General features: G+C 39.1%; 2 protein-coding genes across 2 annotated transcripts; one reads left to right on the top strand and one right to left on the bottom strand.

Moving 5' to 3' along the window:
* Positions 1 to 15,985: 15,985 nt before the first annotated feature.
* Positions 15,986 to 20,969, top strand: pcolcea (procollagen C-endopeptidase enhancer a). Its single transcript, XM_053331307.1, has 9 exons — positions 15,986 to 16,124; positions 17,597 to 17,705; positions 17,798 to 18,056; positions 19,315 to 19,439; positions 19,535 to 19,671; positions 19,753 to 20,108; positions 20,200 to 20,277; positions 20,355 to 20,525; positions 20,625 to 20,969. Exons 1-9 carry the CDS (start codon positions 16,036 to 16,038, stop codon positions 20,753 to 20,755), a joined length of 1,455 nt encoding a protein of 484 aa, XP_053187282.1. The 5' UTR covers positions 15,986 to 16,035; the 3' UTR covers positions 20,756 to 20,969.
* Positions 20,970 to 21,910: 941 nt separating this feature from the next.
* tmem88a (transmembrane protein 88 a) lies at positions 21,911 to 25,701 on the bottom strand. The gene is made up of 3 exons (XM_053331744.1): positions 25,279 to 25,701; positions 23,737 to 24,042; positions 21,911 to 23,179 (listed from the first exon to the last, which is right to left on the bottom strand). Exons 2-3 carry the CDS (start codon positions 24,028 to 24,030, stop codon positions 22,892 to 22,894), a joined length of 582 nt encoding a protein of 193 aa, XP_053187719.1. The 5' UTR covers positions 24,031 to 24,042; positions 25,279 to 25,701; the 3' UTR covers positions 21,911 to 22,891.
* Between the last annotated feature and the right edge of the window lie 60 nt (positions 25,702 to 25,761).

Below are 25,761 nucleotides of genomic sequence, written 5' to 3'. Positions count from 1 at the left end.
TTATTTCATGATGTGCAGTTCGATCACAATAATGAATGTCATCAGGTAAGTATAAGGAAGAATAAATGATGTAAATTAAATTAATATTCTTATCCATCCTCTTAATGCTTCCTATTTTATGTAGTGTTTGTTTCAGGTTTTAAGCTTAGGAGACACTAGAACTCTCCTCAAGGATTAAAAGGGGCTCCAAGGCTAACATATGCCTTAAAAAAAGACCCAGTCACAATTTACATACCAAACACAATGAAATGCAAATTCATGCCAGCCTGAAAGACGAACACGAGCTACATCTTCAAACAACCAGTTGGTAAATGGTTGACAGGTGGACTTCCTCCCCACTACATCCCTGACCATATTTACTATGAATGATAACCAGGCATCTACTGCGAAGCTCGCCACACCCCCTTTCAATGAACGCCATTTTGTTGACATACAGACTTGCAATCAAAATAAGCTCCTTTACTGTTGCTTTAAACCCAAGCATGACCATGACATATAATACCTGTATATGAAACGTTCGTAAGGTCCCAATATCAGCATATATAGAAAACAACATTTGTCCTGAGCATTAAAAGTATGTATTTGGTGTCTCTGGCCACCCATTTCAACATGAAACTCGCCTCCATTGACGTCACCGAGCCATCTTTGTCCACCTAATCCAAGCGGCCGTTTATTACACCTTCATTACAGCACGGACTCTGACAGCGCCAGGCTCTAGTCATAGCCTGCAGGTGCCTCATCGCCGTAGAAATAGGAAGAGAGAGGGTAAGAAAGAAGAAAAAGGAGGTTTTGTCGCGACGGGACACACATCTCAACAGCAGATACAAGCCAGTGCTCCTCCTAGGCTATATAGGCAGGGAAACGCCACAATAACCATCCAAAGGGTGCCAGAGGGTAGAGAGGAGCGCAGAAGGCAATCCACATCCATCTGCCAGCCACTTAGTACGCGCAAACATTTCCAGTCCGGATTTCAGCACAGCTGTCTAGCCAACACAACCAGGGAAAATGTAAGTACAGTCGTTTTAAAGCTGCTACTTGTAAATCCTGTTTTATTAATGAATACCAGTTTTGTCCTCACGACTTATGTTGGCAGGCTTTTTTTTGGAGGGGAGGAGGGGGGGTGGGGGATTTATGGTGTCTGAATGGTCTCTTGTGTCTCTTTGCCATCTAAATTTGAAGTGATTTCTCCGTTGTCACGTCAGACAGTATATCATTTATCATTTTATATGTATTAAATGCTGTTGAATTTCATCTCACAGCTTCATATGTCTAATTATATGACCCGATTGTAGAGGCTAACGAGTCGGCCTAACCTTGGAGCAGACGGAAGCGTCGGGTTTATCTGCCATTAAATACATTATTAGCCTCATTTTCTGGCGTTTAGTCGTTCAACAAGCTCCGTGCTCCCCGCCTGTTTCTTTCATTTTGTCGTCTGGTTGCTGTTTCACTGGAGCCAGCGCGCACGTATTTTTTTCTTCCAGTTTGGACTGGTTTGATTTGAAAAGGACACCGTCTGTGCCATTACCCACAGGCTAATTAAAAACAATATTCGGAAAACATGATATACAATAAAGACTTTTTGTCCCTGTTTCTTTTTTTTTCTTCAGTGTGTGTCTCTCTGTGTGTGTGTGTGTATGTGCGTGTGTGTGTTGCTTGAAGCACAGGTGACGATTAGGTTGATTGTAGAAACAGCAAGGACATAATGTTGATCAAGCTGTTGGAGAAGCGTCTGGCAGTGTTCAGATAGCCTGTTGAACATGTAGAGGTTCGACATTATTCGACGAATACTCCACAGACCTTCTTCTAGGCGGTGATATTATTAGCTCTGAATTAGGCTTAGGCCTAGTTTACGTGATATTTGCAACCTACAGCGGGGGGTGGGGATAGCCTAGCCTCCTACTGTATGTCGTCGATTGTCGTGCGAGGGCGGACAGCTCTGTATCTCACCATATTACAGGCTGTTGGCGTCTTCAGGGGCGAACCAAACCTCTACAAGTGTCTCTCTTTCAGTGCTTTTGTGTGTCTCTCTTTGTTTTCGACCTCACATTATAACGAATATATAAATGGTACGCTAAGGAAAGATAGCCGTGACAACCTCGCCTGTCAGTTTTTGCATAGCAGACGACGCGTAAAACACACGACATCTCATTAAGCTGTGGCATTAGTAGTCCATCTGCGGGCTGAAGGCTACTCCTGCATCTCAATTATATTTTAAGTCGTAATAGTTGATCCAAATGCTAAATCCAAAACCTTCTCCTATAAGGAACCTCCCCACCCTCGATGTGGTAGGCTGCCATTGTATTTACAGGCCCGTCGTGCTCTTCGTGAAACGTGATGTTGTACAGGACATTCATGTAGGGCCTGGTGTGTGTGTGAGTGGACGCACAAAGATGAAAGATTGAGTGTTGGGGGTGAAGGTTCCAGTTCAGTAACATCAGACAGACTGGGATAGTGAGGCTGGGATCAGACAGTTTCTGGTGTGGGCTGCTGTGGCGCTGTCCAGTGCTGAAATGTCGCTCTCCAATTCTGAAAGTCAGACAGCGTGCTTCTTCATGACAGTGACCACCCAAACAGAAATCCAATACTCCAGGCACCATTTAAATAGTTTAAATTAAATGTAAAATGATACTGTGCCACTTATCTATCTATCTATCTATGGAGAAGGGCTTTATTGGCCAAACAAATGTATGAACAGAATGTGTCACATTACGGTATTGTAGTCAAATATATACAAAAAACAAAAAGATATATATACACTGCAACATCTGTCTGTCTGCTTTTAGGCTACATCAGGTATAAAATGCATGTTTAAACTGGTCTTCATTTCATTGGGGACCCTTTCAGCCCTTGCACAGACCCCCTTAATGTCGCAAGAGCACATTAAGGCCTATTTTTAAAGTCTTGAGAGAGGGTTGAATATATTTAGCTTTCCTAGTAAATCTGACTTTGGAATTGGACTGTAGAGAGAGAGGAATGTGACACATTACCAATCCAGCATGTGGGGCTACCTGTCTGCATCAGATCAGAGTTCTTTCATTTTTGATGTCTGTTGTTTTTCATAATCATGTTCCTACCATAGAGCGAGGTTGAAACAGGTGAGAAGACCAGTGAAATAGGTTACATTTAGGAGCTTGCATTCACCATCAATATCTGTTAATTGGATCAATCAAATCAAGAAATGTATTAATAAATAGGATGTGATGTTACTATAACACCACTACGACATTATGTGCCCATTATATGGAGAGCAGTCAATCAATGTATCACCTTCAATGAAAAGTGAAGATTTTGCACCAAAGTGGTACAGTTTCCAGTTTGGCACTCCATGGAACACAGTGTGAAGTGTTCTCATGATGTGGAAATTGGTGAGAAAGCTGGTGATAATAGTGCAAATCTCTGCAAGCATGACACCTTCATGGTGATACATGGTGGCGAAGTCAAAAGAAAAGAGTACAGCAAATGCATGCATGTCATATAGTTTATAATAAGCAGTAAATATGGACCAACAAACCCACCTAATATACCGCTAGCCTGATATGTAGCATAATGTAATGGGTGAATAATAACCACTCCAGTCTCAAAAAATAAAAAGATATATGTTTTTAGATATATCTTTGCTTGGGACACATAGTAATAATAATAAGCCATGACAGATATTGCAGGTAGCCTCCAGTGTTTTACAGTATATTGCCAGTTTCTGTTAGGGTTGGCTGGCAGCTGACAGGGACCACCAGCAACCGCCAGGCCAACTATTCAGAAGGATTTGTTGCTGTTAGAGGATTAGTCATGTCAGTACGTGTAAAGGTGACCTTTATACAGATTTTTGCCTCACACTAATAAGCTATGCCACACTATATGTGAATTTTAAACACTTGAAGCACCCACTACATGGAGTTACTATATATTTAAGTTAAATATTAAATAGATCCTTCCAGATAAAGATTCCTCTGCATTTCTGTTGAAAAGGGCACCTATTGCTATTGAACTAATATTAGTAGGTTGATATACTTTTACGTAAATATATTTGACACTAGCTTCATTTAATTTTTTTAATGGTCAATTAGTATTATGTTTATGTGCTCACTTTGTGTGGCATTAATTGTGCCGGCTTTCCATTCTACATTTTCAGCGATTTCCTCTTTAAAGGAAGGGTCCTATACCATTAACGCATGTTTGAATTTGGTGAATTTGGATATTCTACCGATTCTGTTTGTTTATGTAGGTTGTGGAACATCTGTTACATGATGTTCTGCTCTTTTTTTTTGATGAGCTTCAGGTCACTAATGATTTGCCAGCATGAGATATAGGCTACAGCTGGTGTGCTGTGTTCACTCAAAACAAGTTTTTCTTCATCTTTCATGTTGAGATTTACGCGATCAACAACAGGGGGTTGATGGAAAGGGATTAGCATTCAATTTGAGAAAAGAAATACGATGAGAAGAATATGAACAATGAAGCTATTTTGCCTCTGTTGATCTATGATTTTAATATTTCTGGTGTGCTAGCTCCATGATGCAGGGGGCATCAAAGAGCAGAGGTACTAGTACATGTCAAGGCATTTTTCATGGTGCTTTCATTTTTCATCAGTAAATGACACTCTCATTTATACTCTCTGGCTCTCACTGAGGTCATTATTGGTGCTTAGTGCATCCAAAAGAATACTGTAGGTCTATGTAGGCCTCAATATGACGCGACATGACAGGACAGAATCAGCTTAACGTTTGCTAAGTCTAGCTGATTCTACTTATGATAAAAGTTAATAATCTGGATCCTTCAGCACTAAAATATGGGACTATTCATATTTAGATCTTTCTCAATCTTACAAATTAGATCAGATTCTGATTTTAATAATAATACCAAAATGTGATTAAAATCAGAATGACTTGTCCTTTTATCCATTCAAGCTAAAAAAACATCCAACCAGCTCTGTTCACTTCACACTAAATAAAAATGTGAAAATAAACTCTTTAAAGTGAGTGCAAAATAATGAATAACCTCCCAAATAATAGATTTTTTTCATGATTACGGATGTAAAACATGTACCCCATCGAGCAAGGCTGGGCCAATTACATAAACACCATGAATCACCTGCAGGTGTATCTGAAATGTTTGACGCACACACACATACACACAAAATATATCATTTTGTATTGTTTTGTCACTAAAGTGCAGTAATACCAGCACTGTGTTAACTCAGTGTTCTGAACATTTTCTTGGTGGATATACTTTATTTAACAATTGAATATTTCTGCTTTTTTATCATCAGGTCTGCCCCAGCTGGAGCCCCTGCAGAGGGAGGGAGTCAGGGCCCTCCCAACCTCACCAGCAACCGTCGTCTGCAGCAGACACAGGCACAGGTGGATGAGGTGAGTATCCAAAGTCATGTTATCAGACACTGATGTGGGTATATACGGTTTTATCATTGTTCATTGGTTACTGGTTCAATTGTTTCTTCTTTAAACTACATCTAAGTAAGAATAAAACACTATTAACAGTCTAGCTCCAGCCCTCACAGAAAGTCATCCTGCGTCGACAGCCGATAACACTACATTGCTTTGCGTGTCTTTCCCCAGGTGGTGGATATCATGCGTGTAAACGTGGATAAGGTTCTGGAGCGTGATCAGAAGCTGTCAGAACTGGACGATAGGGCTGACGCCCTGCAGGCTGGAGCCTCTCAGTTTGAGACCAGCGCTGCAAAACTGAAGAATAAATACTGGTGGAAGAATGCCAAGGTGAGGACATACAGTACAGACATTATTATACAAACAGCAAATATGCAAACTGCAATAGTGTCAAAAAAACAAAAAGGAAAGGCTTCAAGGATATAACACTTACAACAGTTGATTTCTGATATAGTTTGCTAATATACATAGTTTTTATTGGACATCAATGTCATTGTGTCATTGGTTGTTTTCATCATGCTGATACTTCATGCTATGAAGCGATGTTAAAAAATGTCACTGTGCCAGAAGTTGAGCTCATTGAGGTTAATTTAACTTTTGGATTAGGTCACACATTCATAATATGTGAACATGAATAATAACGCAGTATAAGTAGAGGGCAGGTGAGATTACATAATGTTCATATATTCTTTAAAGATTGCCATTGTTTGATGTATTTTGCTGCTGTTAAAATGTAGCTTTACAACACACTGTAATTGTGATAATAATGAATTGTAGATCTTATGTTAAAATGATATATTTTTCTGAAAATCCCTGATTACAGATGATGATTATCCTGGGTGTGATATGCGTGATTGTCCTCATCGTCATTATTGGTAAGAATCCTTTTCACTTTTCTGACTACATAGATCACATCACATCACATTCTCACATCTCCATAGTACAAAGTAACTATGGAATTGATCACTTGTAAACCTGTTTAAAAACAACACAAAATCATCTTTTATAGATTATACACAGACATACTGTATATATAATATGCTGTACATCCCTGAATAAAAAAAGACAGTTTACAATTTCCTCTCTTCTTTCTCTCTACAGTGTACTTCAGCACCTAAGAAGAGTTGCTCCTACCCCAGTCTGATCCCAACTTCCTTGCTACAGAAAAAACCCTCAAATTGATGACAAAAATTAATCACAGATAATTAATTTATTATATATCTCCCCCAATTAGCCTCGATATAACACCCCTAAACCCTTCAGGGCCCCATGGCTCCCCCACTTCCACCACCTCGCCTCTGGACCCCTGTCAATATTTGTCCTGTGAGTGTGTGGCCCTGTCTCCTTTCTGGGTACTCTTGGCTTTTCTAACCTGCCATACTGAGAACCAAACACTTGTGACGATGCAACAACAGAAAAGGAAACAACGATTGGCGATAATTGTTACATAACTGATATATATAGTTCTTTGTAGAGTTTTATTCTGATATATAATGTTTTGTAGGTGTGTGTGCGTGCGTGTGTGCATTTTGTATTTTTTAATTTTTGTATTAATTTTACGTATGCTTCAGCGTTAACTACTGCCTATTAATCAAAGTGTGTATCTTGCATGTTATCATCATCTGTCTGTCCCCTGCTTACTCTCTCATCTTGGTGTGTTTTTCACAGTAGTCCATCCGACTACGGAAATACCATCTGATTCGTGAGTTCACCTGTGTCACATGTGTCCAAAATAAGACAGAGAACTAAAACTTGTACTAAAAAAAAGAATATATCAAGTTACAAAAATTGGAGCATTCCCATCAACGAAACTGCCCTTAAAAATTCACCAGGTCACTCCATTAGTCACATTCTCCACATTTCTATAACTTGATGCTGTCAGAAATTCAAGTCTTAGCTTCTGTGTTGGTTTTCTGAGAGAGTTACTGCTCACTGACATTGATCAACCATACAAATAATGCATGAGTTGTTAACCCCTTCCCCAGAAATCATTCACTCCCAAGTCCATCTCAACCCACCCATTATCTAAGTGTCATTTTTCTCTTTAATAACTGTAGTGTCTTCAATGCCCCAAACCACCTCTGTCTCGCAGCATGCTTGAACACCTCAATTTCTTAAAATAATTTCAATACTGCCATAGTACAGTTGGACCAATGTCTGTAGATGTTTCTTTTTTATTTAAATATTACGTAGTGTCTTATTTCGAAAACATTCCTTCATTGCAGTTTAGTGCAAATGCTCTTACTGTAGCACATGTAAGTGTAGGTATCTTTAAAAAAAAAAACAAAAGAAGAAAACATGCGATAAAACCTATGTCGAAAACGTTGGTCATACAAAAACCATAGGAGAAAATAGTTATAGTTAACAGCTGTAAGGATACGTTTTGGATAGACAGGATTAGAATTTCAATCTGTCCAAATGATTTTCTTTTGTAATATTGGTGATGTTACCTTAACATTACACTTACAGTATACTGTGGAGATGTCATTAACGTCAAACTGTGGATATGGGTTTAAAAAAAAAAAACAATCTAATGCCAGGGGGAAAAAACGGCACCATTGAATAAATCGATGACTCATTAATTTCCATACAGCAAAAGGTTAATTCTCACTGGCCTGTTACATACGTGGACACTGAAAAGCCTTAGTCTCCAGTCACTTCTGTTAGTTACTGTAGGTTATTTCCAGTCAAACACACCCTCGGGGGAGTGGCTGACTGCTGAAAAAAAAAGAAATCTGTTTAAAAATGCACAAATAACCTTGTTTTTGATGGCGCTGTCTGGCTGGTCAATAGCCTGGCCAAAGGAGATCCTCGTGCAGCAAAACCTCTCCACATGAAGAGCACATAAAAAAATATATGATAAGAAAGAGACAATTCAGCCTTATTTGCAAATCCAGGAACAGGGACAGAGGCTAATGAGGACTATGTCAAATTCACAGCTGAGTTTTAGTTCAGCAAGCCGCTAACTTTGTAGTAGGTTCAGAAAATTTACAGTTAAAAGTTAGTGACATGAGAAGCATTTGTTCAAAAGAAGAAGAAAGTAGCATTCCTAACAAGAGTGTTTTGCTAGTGCAGTGGTTCTGTCTCAGTGTTTCTCCCTATAGTTAAGGCCTTTTTTCTTTTTTAAATATAATAGATTCTATTTTTTATTATAGTATATTTTTGTGTGAAACAGACAGGTAAAGAGGAAGTGTGCAATCAGTGCTATTTGCTGCCGACAGCAGTAAGCTCCTCTTTACCTCTGTCTGCTGTGTTTTTTGTAATTCAGCTCCGTGCGTTACACACTGCCAAGCAACAAGGGAGAGGCTTTCTATTGTTATCGCAGTTATTTCTTTCATCGGTGCCCTCGCTGGTTTGGTCTTAAAAACACTCTTTTAATTTTTAGGCATCTACTCCTGTGTATACTTTCCTTTTTTTGGCTACCTTACAGGCAGGAGAGCAGGGCAATATGATGCGTTTGGTTTTTTTTAATTTTCAAATGCTCTATTAAACTAAGGCCTTGTACACATAAACCTAAAATTCCTTCAAACTGCGGAAGGCATTTTTGGGGGCATTTGAAACCATTTTTACTTTATTTACAGGATATTTGTTTCATGTGGTTATGGTAAATCTAAGCTCTGACGCCAGTTATTCAAGCAGATCTGTGTTTCATGAGACGGAATATTTTTAAAGGCTTAACAGGAAGCAACTAAAGATATTGTTAGTGACTTTATGATGTGTAAATGTAGCTTTCAGATCTTAGGCTACAGTCACTGGAGAGCTTTAGAAACCACAACACCACCTACGATATTTAAATACCAGTGTGTGTACAGCCTTTAGACTTCTCTCTTTTCAACTTGACTTTTTATCTTTACCCAGCAGCCGAGTAGACCAACCTGCTCCCCTTTTGCTCAACTCACTGATTCAGAATCCTACAGCGTGTGTGTGTGTGTGTGTGTGAGAGTGTGAGTCTGTGTGTGCACAGGTGCATCAGTGTGTGTGTATGTGTGTTAGAATAGCTCTGTCTTGGGAATATCCCCAGTTTATCCCGACAGATTAGGCCGCTTAAACCTCAGAGTGAGGGCACGTTGTTTCCTTGACCACTGAAGTACACAAGCAAGAGAGGTTACAGATCTGCCAGCCAGTTCTATTAGGAAGGACCCCAACCTTTATCAAGCCGCTCCTCCCCCCGCCTCCCCCCTACATGTTTTCCTCCAAACAGAATAAAAGTAAACTGCAGAAGATTACCAAAGACCAGATTTCCATGCTTACGCTGCCAATTGCCATCAAAAACAAGCAAAGAGAGACAGGTTATCCAAACGATCCTAGTCTGTTTTAAATAGCTTATATCCTTACCCCATTTACCCATAATTACAGGACCTTTGAACTACCACACACTGTTTAATACAGTGTGTCAGTTTGGCTGGTGAATTTGCCATTCTAACATATGCAAGTGAAACCAAAACATAAGGACTGCATGCTTCAAATCTCAAATACAAACTCCCCCCTACCATGTGTATCCGGGTCTGAAGAGAGCTTCTTTAATCTGTAACAAGTTTTTAGACACATGATCCTGTAACTAATAATAGCACAACTCTTCTTTTTTCTGTGTCTCCATAGTGCTGCCAAGTTTTAAAATGAAAAGACATTTAAACTAACTTAAGCTAATAGACATACCAGAAAAATGTTATAAAAAATCTGCATTGTTTGGTGTTGTAATTTGGGGGTGTTTTGGGGGGTAGGGGGTCCTATATCCTCAGGTTTAAGGTATTAGCAATTTACCAAAATATATATGAGGACAAAAAAAACTATATTATCAATCTGAAAATGTGGGTTTTTTGGCAATAGTAAATCATTATGGGGTTACAAATGTGGTCCTTTTAGCCATTCTGCAGGAGTTAACCACACAGTGGACTGAAGTGATGTAACACTACTGATTGGGGTAGGACTTCTGTGTTCTCCATAAATCCAACTGTTGTCCTGTGAGTGCTCAACCAATTTGGTCACAATGGTGAAAATGAAGTGAGTGCTCTCTTTTTCTGTTGCTTTATTGTCTGTATGAAAAAGAAGTGCGCATCTATTTTAACACCGTGGCACTTTTTCTGTTGTGATTCGTTCTTTTTGGTGGGATGGGAACATGCGTTTTGGTGGAGAATATCGTCTTTATGCCATCGTCAAGAATTTGTTCAGTGATCTCAACTTAACGCTGCGTTCAGGTCATTTGGGGGGCGATCTGAAATGTGAGCTGCCAGCATGGGAAAAAGTGCTCAGACCCTCTTCCATGTTTGAATAACAACTCGCGAACTTGTAAGTCAAACGTGGAAGACAGACATTCAACAGAGCATCATGTAATATGTACAGAGTGGGTAAAGTTCCCCAACATTCACCCCCAAATGGAATGAACGCAGCTATAGGAGGGAACCTATTGAGTCTCTGAATGTTCTCTGGATGATTATAAATGTACAATGTTCTACTTAATATATGTTAACATGTTTTATTTTTGAACCAAATATTGTGTTTTTCTTTTGCATCAATTTAATAATAACTCCAGATGTCACTGAATTGTGTGTGTGTAAGCACTGATGGGCAAAGGTAAAGAAAATGGGAAGCTAATAGGGGGAAAAGTATTTTTACCTTCATTTGTCCAGAATGCTTAGAATGATTCTACAGTTTACATCAGATTGCTGTTTGTATCTACAAGATATATTTTTTGTTTAAATCTGTTTATTTTTGAGGAAAGATTTTGATTTCTCTTTGGGACTGGGGTTTGGCCCATATTGCCCCTATTCATCTGGCCTTACAGGAGGGACAAGACTGGAAGATCATGGGCAATGTGCTCAGTTGTATTATTTTTTTCTTTTCCTTTGCTTTTATTTATTGATAGATTTATTGTGCTGTCATTTGGTATGGGATTAGAAACTCAACAAGGTTGACTCAACGTAAAGGAGAGGAAACTGAATGAAAAGCTAAAGTACATAAAATAATTGTAGTGTAAATCTATCAATGTCTTATTATATTGATGAACATCATGAAATATATGTATATTGGAAAAACAGTATCTATGACAACTTGTACTTTTGTGTGTGCTTCACGTGTTTTGTGGGTGTGCAACAATGGGCAGATGCAATTTTGACTGCAGTTCTGAGACCTTATCTGACCTGTATGAATAAGCATAAATTTATTATCAATACGAAGATAAACTTCTTTCTTTAATTTATCCTAATTACATGTGAGTGTGTTTGAAAAATACATACATAACCTGAGATGTAAAAGTGCACATTTCTGCACCTGTCCAGAGTCAGTTAAAACACAGCCTACTAACACACACAGAGACCACTTAAATCGACACATTCATGCACACTAATGGTATGTGCACTTAGTCCCATCTATCTGCCATAAATGATATAATCCGCTGCCTCAGAGAGGATGAAGAACCATAATGTGTTGAAATTCTAGTATTATTTTTCAAATCTAAACAGCACTCACAATAGCTTTATATATGGTCTGTGCCTGTCATTTACATGTGCAGGGTTTACACATTACTATATAATAGTGCAGATCCCACAGAAAAACAGCAAATCTCTAATGCAACTCACAGTGCATTCAGGATGCAGTAGGGACATTTTTCAACCACAGTTATGACACTTTATCTACATATATAAATTGCAATTACAGACCTACATAAAGTTGTATTGAGTTGCAAATTTGCATCTCATTAAAACGATAGAGCAGTCTCCTCTCAAGTTACTACTAGTTTATCACCTCTTGATTATAGTAGTCTAATTATATGGAGGTACATTTGTCGTAAATAGGCTTGTACAGTATATCCTGAAGGCCTACAGTCTGCTGTAACAGGAGTCACCGCTGGGAGGCGCTTCATGAAGTGCACGTAGCAGATTAACTGACAGGTTTTCCTATGCTGTATCTGCATTTTTCAGTACAAGAGCTTCAGTAGAAACTGCCAGATAACATCTGCGTAGCTCTTCAAACAGCTGGTAAACAGGAAAACGAAGGGCTTCGCTATTTTTCGTGCTCAGTGAAGAAAAGCTGGTATTTGTCAGAGTTGTCTCGTTTTTCAGTCGCTTTGTCAGTACAGGGTGCTAATATCACACACTGCTTAAAGATAAGTATGTATAAATATATGAGTGTGTGTGAATAATTAAAGGTTAGTCCAGAGAAAACGTAGTAAAACTGTACAGATACTGACCACCGTCTCATACAGCTCCACCGTATGTAGTTTCATGTTTTTACCACCAGGTGTCATACTGTTGCTTGACACATTCAGTATATTGCAGTGCTTCTCAAAGTGGATTCATGGTACCACCAGAGTCCTAGAGCCGGCAAAAAATAGAGGAATAATTTTCACTATTCTTATTATAATTCCATCCATAAATAACACAGTGGCGGAATGTATACTATTTTGGTCATTGATTACATAGGCTACACCTCTAAAAAACAAATCCTATAAAAAAAAATCCTATCAGATGAAGGAGCCTGTGACAAAATCCGTGGTCTAATCTGTGTCAGTTTAGGGGTCCTTGACGTGCAATATTTTAGACACTGGTTATTGTGACCCCTCTATCTGTTCACACAGAGAAAGATATCAACTAATTCATCATAGACCTCTCATAAATAACATATACATTACATAACTATAACATCACGTAACTGACTGTGTTGAAACAAATCCACATTAAAATGTCTAATGGACTACTCTTTGTATATTTCATTTCTCCATATGTGATGAATTAATTTAGTTAAAGAGATAATTCAGAGATACAGTCGTTTGAATTTTACTGTTTTTCCCACTTTCCTAGAGTCAGAAACTAATAAATGCCTTAGACCAGACTTTTTAATGTGTTTGTTCTAGACTGAAGCTATCTTGGCTCAATTGTTGAGTATCTATGAGATTGAATAACTTAATCGTGATCCCATGTGAAAGTCGAAATTGAGAGAAACTAAGCAACTAAACTAATTTTGGGATAAGGGAACGCCTATTTCCAAGCTTTGGCCAAGGGGAGGCTCATAGTGTCAGACTTTGAAAACTCCTGTTCTATACAGTGCAAAGTATACAGTGTATTTTTGTGTTTTTGCTGTTCCACAGAGAAAATAGATAACTGCAGAAACAACCCTCTTTTTGTTGGCTGTTTTTCTTTGACCAAAGACCAGCCATATGAAGTCTATTAGGATGAAAAATATACTGCATATTTTTTTCTAATTACTGAAAAAATAGAGATTTTGCTGTTTCTACTGTGAACTATGATTACTTTTCTGTCTGCTGTAAGATAGTATCACCAAACTTCTACTTACTGGCAAAGGGTGATGTCAGGTTGCACCAACATGTGTTTTAGGGTTTCATGGACCAATTAAACATTAATGCCAGATGAAGTGCTATGAGCTTTTTAGAAAGTGAATGCGCAAGTACACAATCCAGGAAAAAGCTATTATGTCTCAGTGACTTCCCTTTTTAAATCTGAGTGAAGCAGATGAGCCAGAAAAAGAGGTTCTTCAATCTGTGAGACTACTTGGATGTTATTTGACACTGATGACAGATGTTTGATATTTTACTCAGTTAAAAACAGGTTTTTTCAAATATCCTATACTGTCAGTTCAGTGTTTATTCAACTCAACTCTTTATACTTTCTGAGTTTTCACTCAGTATGTAGTTCTCTTGTAGGATTTATCTCATTAAAAACAGGATAGTGTAATTGCTGGTCAAAATTCTTATCTTTGTGCATGTGTTTCTATTTATTTCTGAGGTCATGTGAAATTTGTCATACTGAACTGCACTGCATAATTGAAAGACTGATCCTTTTTGAAATGAGGGAGAGTGAGAGCCACAATTACAGAGAGCAGATGGGACTACGAAAGTTATGAAAGTATCAGTTTCACTCCATCACCTTCTCAGCATGCATTTTTGTACCACTTTCCACCTCTCTTGTACTTTAATTGTTTAATTTAATTTAATGTGTCACATTAAATTTCTTTTTTTATATATAAATCAAAACAATCAGCTTGGACATGATAGGGAAGCAAGTTGCAAATGAAATATGTCGAGCAATAACACTCTGAATCTATTGGAATATGAGGGATGGAGTTGGTCTCACTGGTGCACTCAAAAACTACTTTTCACTTTGTTAAACTGTCTCTTTGTCAAAATGATTTAAGTTTGTTTTCCATTTTTCGGATTTCTCCAACCTCTTCTCTCTCGTTCCCCTCTCACCAGTCACAGTACCCCACTGCTATTCCCTTGAACTCTACAAAAATAATGGACATCCAGCTTGATGGATCCGTCAGGAGTTATTTCAAAAAACCTACAAGCTTGGCTTGGATTCCTGCGAAATGTAAAGGTCACTGTTACTCCTACACATAATGGCAGTGGCTGCACACTCAGACGCTGTCCACCCCCCAGCAGACTCTGCACGTCATTGCATTCCTGCCTCTGCTGCCTCTTATCATGACTGTAGTTTAACACAAACACAGCAGGAGCAGGGAACGCTCATTTTTCCAGCTCAGCATGAGCACCAGAGCTAAACCTGAGCGAGAACTGAATTTAAGTAAAAACACAGTTAACGTCATATTCTAATATTCCACATGTAACCGGAGACACAACCTCTCTGTGGAAACTCTACCCTGTGTTTTTATGGGTTGTCCACCCTGCTTTCTCCAGACTTTGATCAAGGTGTCGCAGCTCGCAGTGTATGAAAGTGGCTTTTATGGCATTGTTGAAACAGCATTCCCTCTACAGGCCTCAATAATGTAGGCCAGAGGGTTGGCTCATCGGTGAACCTCGACAGGGAAAGAATACTCCCTCCTTCTCAAGTGTTATTGTTGCCTTGGTGGATTGCGGGGGCAAATAGACACTCTGGCTCAGATGTCATGGAGCCAAAGGAGCCCCTGGGGCTTAGGGAAATATGGTAAGAGGAAAGACATCATTAGTTTTATGATATGTCTATGTCTAAGACTTATTGGAGCTTCTTTAGGCTCCTCTATACTATTTTTTCTTTTTCTTTTTTTTACAGTTATTTATAATAATATTAGAAATGTGGCTTTCTTCAGTGAATTGAGAATGTCACACCTGGTCTGCCATGGAATGTAAAGATTTATGGCCCTGATTGTTGAGTGCTTTAGCTTATAAAGCCTCAGGCGTTGCCTCCACCTGTACGCCCTGCATAATGATCAGCCACTCTCAGAATCCACTCCAAACTATCTATTCCAACGTCAAGTTTGTTTTACTTTTAACTTCCAACAATCTGAAGAGCTAAAGGCCACAAAAGCTCAGCCACACTTTGGTTCTTACTCCCCTCTGCCCTTCTATCCTAGATACTCTGTTATATTGGAAGCAGGGTTATTATGGAGAAAAACATCTGGCTCTAATTAAAGGCTTCTTCTCGTTCCCTCCTTCCCCACCCACGTCACCCCCAACCTCATGGGCTCTTTCTCACCGCTGCTGTCCTCTCAGCATCTCTGTCCATCTCTTTATCCATTCTGGAACTCTCTACCCCCTCTCATTCCTCCCCAGTCATTCATTCTCTCCGCCCATTCTGAGCAAGCAACCTCCTACTCCTCCTCCCCTGTAGTCTTTCACCTCTTGCCTCCTGCTACAATCTCCCTTCTCTGCAAGACTCTGTTGCTGTGTGTTGCAGGCTGCATCATGATGCATGTGGGCTGTGTGTGGGGTCTCTCCTTGTTCCTGTCTCTGAGTTTGGGATGGACGAAGGCCCAGGAGACGAACTATACCAGGTGAGGTCACAGAGTGTGGAGTATGTGTATGTTTGAGCGATATAGCAGGCATAGTGTGCTCTTGAGATGAGTTATTATCTTCATTCACTCTATGTTGAGGGAGGATATTTAACAAAAAACAATTAATGAGCTCAAAAGAGTGTGCTACTTTAGGATAAAAAGTCCATGCTCTGAATTCTTTCCTGTGTGTGTAAGTACATTTTTCCAGTCCACTGTTGGATTGGGCAGAGAGTTGTCCTGTTGGTTTTTGGCACATGATGTGAGGCACGCTGAGTCTGCAGTGGCTCAGTCACCACACATGTTAATGCTTTGGTTCTGCCTGTGGGGTCGAGTCAGAGCAACTTGGCTCTGCCTCTGGACATCTTGGCTTTAATCTGCAGGCGTCTGACTTCGCTGGGGTTCTGCTGTCTGAGTTTTTATTTTTGTGGAGGAAACTTTTTTTCTAATGCATATTTTTCTTTCTGACATCACTGAGTCATTTCAGGGAACATCATTTTCTCAGTTTGGCCAAAAAACACTAACAGACTATAAAAGGCCTGGGAAAAAAACCAACATCATAAACGTCATAATAAGTATATTCTTTTAGGCTCACAAGTATACAAACACGTTTTATTTCTACGCCCTGGCACCAGCCTGAAGTAGGAAATTTTCCCTTCTGTGGAATGAAGTGTGACATCCAGTGAGCTCTGTGAATTTTACAGCCTGTCAGCTGTGAAATGTGCTTGTCAGCAATGGCTGAAAAGTTGAGCTCCAGCTGTTCTTAAATTAAGTCCAAAGTATTGTAATGTATTAAAGTTATCAAAGTTTGTAGGCAGAAATCTACAGGCTTATAACCCATTGACTTCTTCAGTCAAACCTTTGTCATTTCACAGTTCAACACAAAGTGAAAAAGAAAATCAGAACCTTCATGTTAAACCTATGTTCACACTTATATATGAGGTAAAAACATATGTGTGTTAATTGCCATCTTTCTGCATCTTTATAGTTTAAACTCAAATGTAATCCCAAACATAACTGCCATTGTATCAGCTGAAAGTGTTGCATTACTATATTCTTACTTCATCATGAATTGAGTATCAGCCCAAGATAAATCTTAAATTAATAAGTGGGATGAAACATATGACTAAAGGGGGTCTGTGTTGACAATCCTCATCTCATCAAGGCTTTGCTGCAGAGCTAAAAAGAAAAAAAAATGATTGTTTTGATTAACTAGACTTCTGACTCTTGTCTTGACTCATCTACACACATCTATACCCTGTAAATGATAGATAATAACTTGTAGTCAGATGATGAAAATTGTTGTTGACTACAGCACACTCCATTTTTCCAGTAGGATTTTGCAATACCTCAGTGGCCAAATAGTTGGAGTTGGAGTTCAGGCTCCTTAAAGTCAAGTAAAATACTTGGGCGTTGGGAGTATACAGTAATGGAGTGTTGGGTCATTCACTTTCTTCCTGCCTTCTTCATCACAGGCCAGTGTTCTACTGTGGAGGAGACTTGGTTGCAGACTCAGGCTTTGTTGGTAGCGAGGGGTTCCCAAGCTTTTACAAACCTAACAGCAGATGCACATGGCGCATCACCGTGAGTCACTCACCTTGCAACATGTCTACATACTGATTCCCTTCTTGCTCAGTCCTTCAGCGTGTGACTCACAGAATCTCTCTGCTTTTTAGGTCCCAGAGGGGAATGTGGTCACGCTCTCCTTCCGCATTTTTGACCTGGAAGCTGACTCACAGTGTCGCTACGACTATCTGGATGTTTACAATGGTCATTCCAACTTGGTGCAAAAACTGGGCCGCTTTTGTGGAACTTTCCGACCTGGTGCCCTCATCTCCACCACCAACACCATGATGCTAGAGATGGGATCTGATGGAGAGACTCAGGGCAGAGGCTTTGTGGCCTATTTCAGTGGAACCAAGCCATATGCAGATGGTAGGTGGTCACTTACTTTTAGAGTAATGATGACGATTTGTCTTTTCTTTTTTTTTTAAATTGTTATGTTTACAAATATGTCCAGCTTGTTTACAAGACACCACATGTTTGTGGTGTATAGATCCAGATTACAAAGAATACATTTTCAAAATGACTACAAATATTTTAAAAAGAAAGTAAACAGACTATAATTGAGATTCATGCCTACCACAAAAAAAAAAGTTATTCAAAAAGCACACTGTACGAGATTGTAGCTGACAAGTCAAAGTGGAAACCATCCTGTCTTCTTTTCCCAGAGACATAGTTTACCCAGGATTTAAGTTAAATGATACTCTCAAAGGATGGGTTTGTATTTATTCAAATCTGTCTTGAAACAACATTCAGGTGCCAAAATAAACATTGAAATATGTTTTTCCTGCTGCAATCATACCTCCTGATCTTACTGACCATCATAATGCACTTACTTTAATTGTAGGTAATGGAGGCCAAAATCTACAAGCATCCCTTATTTCAAAAATGTATTAAAAAACTTATTTGAAGATAACATAAAGCTTTAGCTGTCCAAAATGAGTCAAATCAAGTAAATATCTTTTGTAAAATTCCAGTCTATTAGTGTCCCTTTGTGACACTATCCTTTTACCAAAGCTCAGTGGGGAAACACTGTTTGAGGAAACACAAAGAGGGAATTTGATGCTAAAAAGACTGTAAATGTGGCAGATATAACTCAGACTGCTGAAGCCTCATATAAGCTTCATATCAACTTTTAAATGCATTTTTGCACAAGATAACTGTGATGACACACTGTGGATTTTGCCCCTTATCACTTATATTGAAAGCACATTTGAAGGGGATCTTTTAATGGCCAGTATAAACAGTAGTAATGATTACAATGAGGAAAACCTCTTTCACTGTTCATATGGACACTTGACTACTGCTTTAAGACAGAATTTAAAATTTGTGATCAGATCAGACCAGCCTGCTTGCCTGCATGAATACTTTTTAATCTATCTAATCTAATACTTTTTAATAGCAAGATTAACAGTGCCAGTTTTTAACTGTGCAATTTAGATGTCCGACTTCCAGATAAGCCAGACATCAACAAACATCCCAATTCCAACCGCAAAAGTAAAAAACAAGCAAACAAACAAAACATCTTAAAGTTAATGAGCAGAAAGCCAACTTTGCATACTTCACAGATTACTGCCTCTTGTTATCTTCAGTCAGTATCCTCATGGAGTGTTATTATGACTCATTTTAGATCAACAGTTCTGTGGGGGAAAGATAACAAAAGCCCAGGGAGAGATCACGACTCCCAACTGGCCTGACAAGAAATACCCTCCAGGAACCAGCTGCTCCTGGCTTATCACAGTGGAGCCTGATATGGTCTGCAGCTCACTCTTAACTAGCATGCAGATATGTTATTTGAAAGAAAACTTCTCTGTGAGTAATGAATCTCTCTGTTTCTGTTTGGGGAGTAGGTAATCCAGGTAAAGTTTGATAAGTTCCTCTTGGAGGCTGACTCTTATTGTCGGTTTGACTACGTGGCATTCTTTAATGGTGGAGAGAAAGATGATTCACGCCTGATTGGAAAATACTGTGGCGATCAGGCCCCGCAGTAAGTGACATATATTTGTTTAACCTTTGGAGTAGTTTAAAGTCAACATTCCAGCTTACTGTCTTCCTGTCTCCTCTGTAGGCCCATTATCAGCACTGGCAATGTTCTACTGGTCCAGTTTGTGTCTGACCTCAGCGTGGTATCTGATGGATTCATGGCCCACTATACCAGCGTTCCACGTGGTACTCAGTTAACAGAAGTTCACTCAGGATCTGATACGAGAACCATCCCTTCAAGACCTGCTGTTAAACCTGCTGCACGTGAACGCCCCGCTGCCACTGCAAAGCCATCCGCCCCCACTGCCAAAGATGTGCCACCTCCTGCACCTGAGCCCAGCGAGAGACCCAAACCAGTCAAGCCCACGAGAGGCCGTGGAACAGCCACAGGTGGTCAGGACAGGAGGGTGCCTGTCACAAGACCAAATGGAAAGAAGCCTGGTGGGTGAAGTTACTATGTGTGCAAACTATGTTTGTGTGTAAATGCAAAGAGGATGTTAATATCTGAATCATACATTCTTTATGCTTTTAGTCCTTCAAAATCCACTGTGTGCCAAAGCCTGTAAAAGAGATGGAACCATAAAGACCAGTTTCTGCACCAGTGAATTTGGTAAGTTTCCCACCATTCACATTTATGACAAGTAACCAATCAAATGCTTCGTTCTGACTGAGCCGTGCTTCTTCTAGTGATAACCGGGAAGGTGACCTCCATGACTCCCGGGCCCCGTGGCAGTCTTAATATTAACGTCTCCCTCATTAAGGCCTACAAAGCAGGCCGGCTAACCATCACACAGGTTGGAGAAAACATGGCGGTTAAGCTGGTGTCACAGTGCAAGAAGTGCCCAGTGCTCCGCAGAGGTATGGACGTCTTAGACTCACACACTCTCACGTACACCACAGATCTTTAATGTGATACTGATAAGTTTCACTGGTTGTTTTTATTTCCTTGTTTATTAGGTGGCAACTACATTATCATGGGTCAAGTGGATGAAGATGGACGTGGTACCTTGCAACCTGGTGTATTCACAGCTCCATACAAAGCCCCACATCACAAATTATTAATGAGTATCAACAACAAACCCTGTTAACCTCACAAGTCTGTCCAGGCCTGGAAATCCAAACAAATCCAGAAAATTTTAATGTGAAATACAGATGAACTATTAATGCACAATATTTTAAGGTAAAACATTACAGCAGCAACTTTATCCACCACATTAAAGGGAAACAAATACATTTTTTATCCAAACACCTGCCAAACCTTAAGTTTGTAATTTATATATGAATAAAGGATTTTATATCTCTTCCAAATGGTTTGACTGTTTTGTACTTTTATTTAATTACTTGTACATTTGAAGCTCTTTTTCTCCTTAAACTTGAGGCTCTAGAATGATGACGCTGGCTCCACCTAGTGGATTTGAAGCATAACAGCACTCAAACTAAGATATTTCTAATTCCAGGAAGTCTTTCCAAGGCATCTGTGATTGGATCTAGATTTAAAACGTTTTAGCAAAAGTTCACCATTAGTCATGTAGTCTACCATCAAGATGTTAAGTCTTACATGGATATTTGAATATAAGGGAGTCTGGAGTAAAATTAGAGCAAGTAAATATCTAACATTTCCTGTTCTAACACTGTGTTCTTGCTGTAGATTGCAATCAAAATATTCACTCTTGCGCCTAGTGCTGCTCATTGTTTGGTATCTGTATACTGACGATCTGTCCAGGACGATCTGGGATCAGATCTGAAAAGACATAAGCTTATTGTGAAAATAAGTAAATAAATTATTGGATGTTGCCATGGTCCAATAAATGAATAAATAAATAAAACATTGTACATGTCTCTATCATAGGACTAATAATCTAAATATCTTATCTTAAACTGACAGAATATTCAGACAGAATTACCATTGCTGTGACAGCTGATTATTAATATTACTCAAACTGTACATTCCGCTTATATTCATTGTTCAAAGCAAGCTCAGTTTTTTTCTACATTACAGATAGGATTTCCTTAATTGAATTGAAAACTACGTGAGAAATAGTTTACATTGTAAAATGTAAAATGTATCAACATGTCGATATTATTACAAAACCTCATATATCTTATGAACAAGCAGCAAGAATCAGACACCAGTCATTGACTAATGTTTGCCAGATGTCCACAAATGATTGATGACAATGATAGCTGAATATACAGTAAATAGGCCACACAAAATATATCTCATTAAAATATTTTCTTTCAAGATATTTATTAAAAATATAATTGTAATTTGAGTATTCATTGCAAGGTGAAAGCAGAAATTCAGAATAACAATTTGAGTCAATGCACTTTAATGGGACAAAAAAGTGGTTGTACTTCCAAACAGTCACCAACAGAGGTAGATAAAGGTCAAAAATTATTTGGTCTAACGTTAATTTAATTGTTACTTTTGGACAGTTGTGTATAAGTTATAAGTGCATCTCAGTTAGTGGAGCCAGAAAAAAACCTACTAATATTAATGTTTGATATCTTTGCTAAATAACTGTGCTTGCAGCTGCTAAATACAATTGTACAGTGTATAAAGAGATGATAGCCTATGACAGCACATGTGTACGTCTTCCACATTAATTAAGTTGTCATAAAAGAAGTCACACAATGATTTATGTGACTGCACTTTGAACACTGACAATAACGTGTAACTAGTTTGGATCTAAGTTTTTATAGGCACCATGTGTTTGACAGCTAAATAACAGCTGTGGAAACATGTCCCATGAGTTCCTGAAACCATGCTATTACTCATTATTGTGATGAATTTGATCACTTACACTACAATCCTTGGAATATCCACACACTTACAATGATAATGTTGCAGAGACATGTGATTAGACACATATTATATCAGTTACATCTTTGAACTTAACCTTCTCCTTTCTTAAATGTTTCACAGTCCATCATGACCAGTTTTTTTTAAGGGTTTTGTATAAAACACAAGGCCCAGCTGTCGAGTGACACTTTATTGTAAAAATGTATCTTAAAAAAGTACATTGGAATAGTATACAAAAATCTATCAATAATGACTTCTAAACAAGTAGAAAAATGATGAAATATGGATTTTTACAATGGCTTTAAAATAGAAATATAATGGCAATCTGATTTTTTTTTTTTAAGAAAAAAGAAAGAGCCAGAAGGAAACAACTCAATTTTAGTCATTTCTAGTCATAACCAGCATATACAATCCTCCTCTTCTACACCCAAACGCTACCCTTCCCCTCCCTGTCTGAGCCTCCTTGCTGGCCGCAGCAGCCTCCTGAGCCACCCCTCTTGCGGCGTGAGGCGGGCAGGTTTTTGTAGACAGCGCGGCTGTAAGGAATGAAGCACATGCCCAGCTGGAGGTGTCGAGCCAGGCGGCAGAAGGCAGCCAGTGCCAGGACCAGCAGAGGGGTGAGCAGCAGAAAGCCCACGACTAGCAGGGCCACACAGCCAACATCATCCAGCAAGTCTGAACAGTACAGAGTGGTTCCATGGGGCTGCACCTGAAAAGCAACAGGGGAGGAGGAATGTGAATGAAAGATGGTATGAAGGCAACAATCCACAAACTGTGCAGACAATCCCAACCTGTGTCCCAATTCTACACAACACAGTCCAAGTCCAAGCAGGATTTGGTCATGTGGTTAAGTATAATTGAATTTTTATGCATTCTAAATATGTTGGATGTTTGAGTGGACTGTTGGTATACACTGTTGTCCCACAATGCATTGCACAAAGGAACTAGAGCTGCTGCTCACAGCTGCAAAAAATTAAAGTTAAGCTCCAGGAAGATCCGGTAAGATCTTGGGAAAACAGTATCAAATCTCTGGAAAAACATTTTTTCTTTCTCTTTGTGGAGTTTAATTGGCAGCAACATTCCAAAATCATAGTTTGATTGACAGTCTTCTACACATATTCATCATTTCCTGTCAGTACAAGTTAAGAGATTTCAGAAACAGGCTATGATAGTTACATACTGGTTTTATGTATCTCTTATCAATCTGCATCCTCTCTCACCTCTGTCAATTAAAAAAAAGAACAAAAAAGGAAAGTAGAGCCTTACTGTGGAGTGGCAGAGGAAGCCAAATGTGATCATGGCAAGAGCAGGGGTGAGAATGGTGCCAAAGATAACACTGGCCAGCCCAGCGTTGATCAGTGCTATGATCAGATTCTGTACAGTGACCAGCACAGAGCATGCCCAGCAGTCCAGAGAGCCCCTCAACTCCAAGGGGGTCTCAGCGGCTTCGCTACCACCAAGGGAGTATGGAGGTGGCACCACGACCCCTGACCCCGCTCGGGAGGGGGAACCTCGCTCAGATATTGTCTTCTCCAGCGTTCCGTTCCGTGACAGACTCATCTTTCTAGTGATCTAAAAGGCAATAGAAAAACTTCATGTGATCACTTCATTTAATGTTCAGACATTGTGGATGCAATATTCTGGCTTTATTTTAATCCTGCTGTACGGAATTGATGTTTACATTTTGGCAACAATTGCATAAACTGGCCTACATGTGTTTGGTGTTAAAAAAGGCTAAGAATGTTACTTCTTCTTCAACTTATTTTTGTTGCACTGAAAACTTGGCCCATATTTTGAAGTTGTACCCCAAAAACATGGAAAGCTAAACAATGTTGAGCCATTAAGTAATGGTCTCCTTAAATAATGTGCTGAAAGGTGTGGAAAGTCAACACAGATAACTGCACAGCTCTAAGTGCGAGGAAATGGGTTCCACTGACCCCACCTCCAAACTCCAGCGCCAAAACAATGAGCCATGTAAGAAGCTGCTGGAAAACTCTGAAAAACCCCACTAATCACTGGTTTAAGTGTCAGAACAATGTTATGACTTTGATGATTTTGGAACAATAAATGATCTTGTGGTAGATAGCGCATGTGAAAGCCTGTATTTTCACATAACATTTAATTTTACTTCTATTTTGTAGACTCAAACATGTCCCACAGACCCAAACATTTCCATGTGACAAATTACAAGTGATGAGAAAATGACCAGGCCGGTGCTACCATTTCCTTCTGTTGTCCAGTGTGTTAGCAGCTACTGTCAACTACCACGTGAACTCAAGGAGGTTTTACAAGCAATCTTTTATTTCTTGTTGTGTCTGGTGACAACATTTTTCGTAAATAACTGCTCACTTGTTTGAGACGCTCCATAAAGAGAAAATCTGTACATATAAACACTTAAATGTGCTAAAATGAACAGTCTTTTCCAGTAAACCAAAGATAGACTCAATAAAAAAATACTATTGTTTGGACTGAGCTTTTGGAATTTATGTGGCTTTACTTAAAAGAGGTTCTGTTTTTTAAAGTGTATGTCAGCAAAGTCTGTCTTCCATTCACTAGCGGAGCAGCACAAACACTTTCCTTTAATGATTTAGTCAATACAGCTTCCTTGTTTCCAGACTGTTCTTGAACAGCTTTATAAATCAAAGGTAAGTCTCCAGAATCACATCAATAATATATTAGAAGAAACATATTCTAGATGTTTAATTAGCCTTAACATTCAAACAAACTGAGACCTTTCGATTAATTTGAATCAGGACTGGCATTTTTTCTATTTCAAACAAAAAAGGTGATCAAGTGTGATCTACTCACGCTGTGGTAAACCTGATGACCCGTCCTTTCGCAGATAGATGGTGGCAGCAAATGATGGGAATCTGAAAGAACCTGAGCAGCAGTGAGGGATCAGAGACAAAGAGAATTTCAAGAATTTCCTCCTGATGTATGTCTTCTCAGTTTGAAAATCCAGATCTTGAGGGTGGTATCCACATAAAGGTTGAATCGCTGCTACTTAACAGAATCTAAAATGTTCTCCTGTTTTTTTTTTTTATTGGTGTTCTGGCCTCTTTCTGATTCCTCTTCTACAGAAAACACAAAAATCATCTGATATTTCCCCCAGTGTGAACCTATAGTATACACACCTCTCCCTCGGACCTCTTGGAATGAGTCAGAAAATAGCTCTGCAGACTTGAGGCAAATTCTGCTTTCCCACTGGCTTCAGCGCTTCCTTCCCTGACATTCTGTTTCCTCACTCTGACTCCAGTTTGAGATATGATTGAGTGTACAAGTAGTTACGAG

This window comes from Scomber japonicus, chromosome 13, assembly GCF_027409825.1.
Source record: "Scomber japonicus isolate fScoJap1 chromosome 13, fScoJap1.pri, whole genome shotgun sequence".
Taxonomy (NCBI): Eukaryota; Metazoa; Chordata; class Actinopteri; order Scombriformes; family Scombridae; genus Scomber; species Scomber japonicus.
The sequence above is the reverse complement of the archived record's forward strand: the minus strand, read 5'-3'. Positions and strand labels throughout refer to the sequence as shown.

What these genes read in the sequence shown, in the direction of transcription:
- pcolcea (XM_053331307.1), top strand. Translation starts at nt 16,036, where the DNA reads ATGATGCATGTGGGCTGTGTGTGGGGTCTCTCCTTGTTCCTGTCTCTG. An exon ending in TTTCTGCACCAGTGAATTTG is followed by an intron (nt 20,278 to 20,354) that starts GTAAGTTTCCCA and finishes TGCTTCTTCTAG; the next exon opens with TGATAACCGGGAAGGTGACC. An exon ending in GTGCCCAGTGCTCCGCAGAG is followed by an intron (nt 20,526 to 20,624) that starts GTATGGACGTCT and finishes CTTGTTTATTAG; the next exon opens with GTGGCAACTACATTATCATG.
- tmem88a (XM_053331744.1), bottom strand. Translation starts at nt 24,030, where the DNA reads ATGAGTCTGTCACGGAACGGAACGCTGGAGAAGACAATATCTGAGCGA. An exon ending in GCTTCCTCTGCCACTCCACA is followed by an intron (nt 23,180 to 23,736) that starts GTAAGGCTCTAC and finishes GTTGCTTTTCAG; the next exon opens with GTGCAGCCCCATGGAACCAC.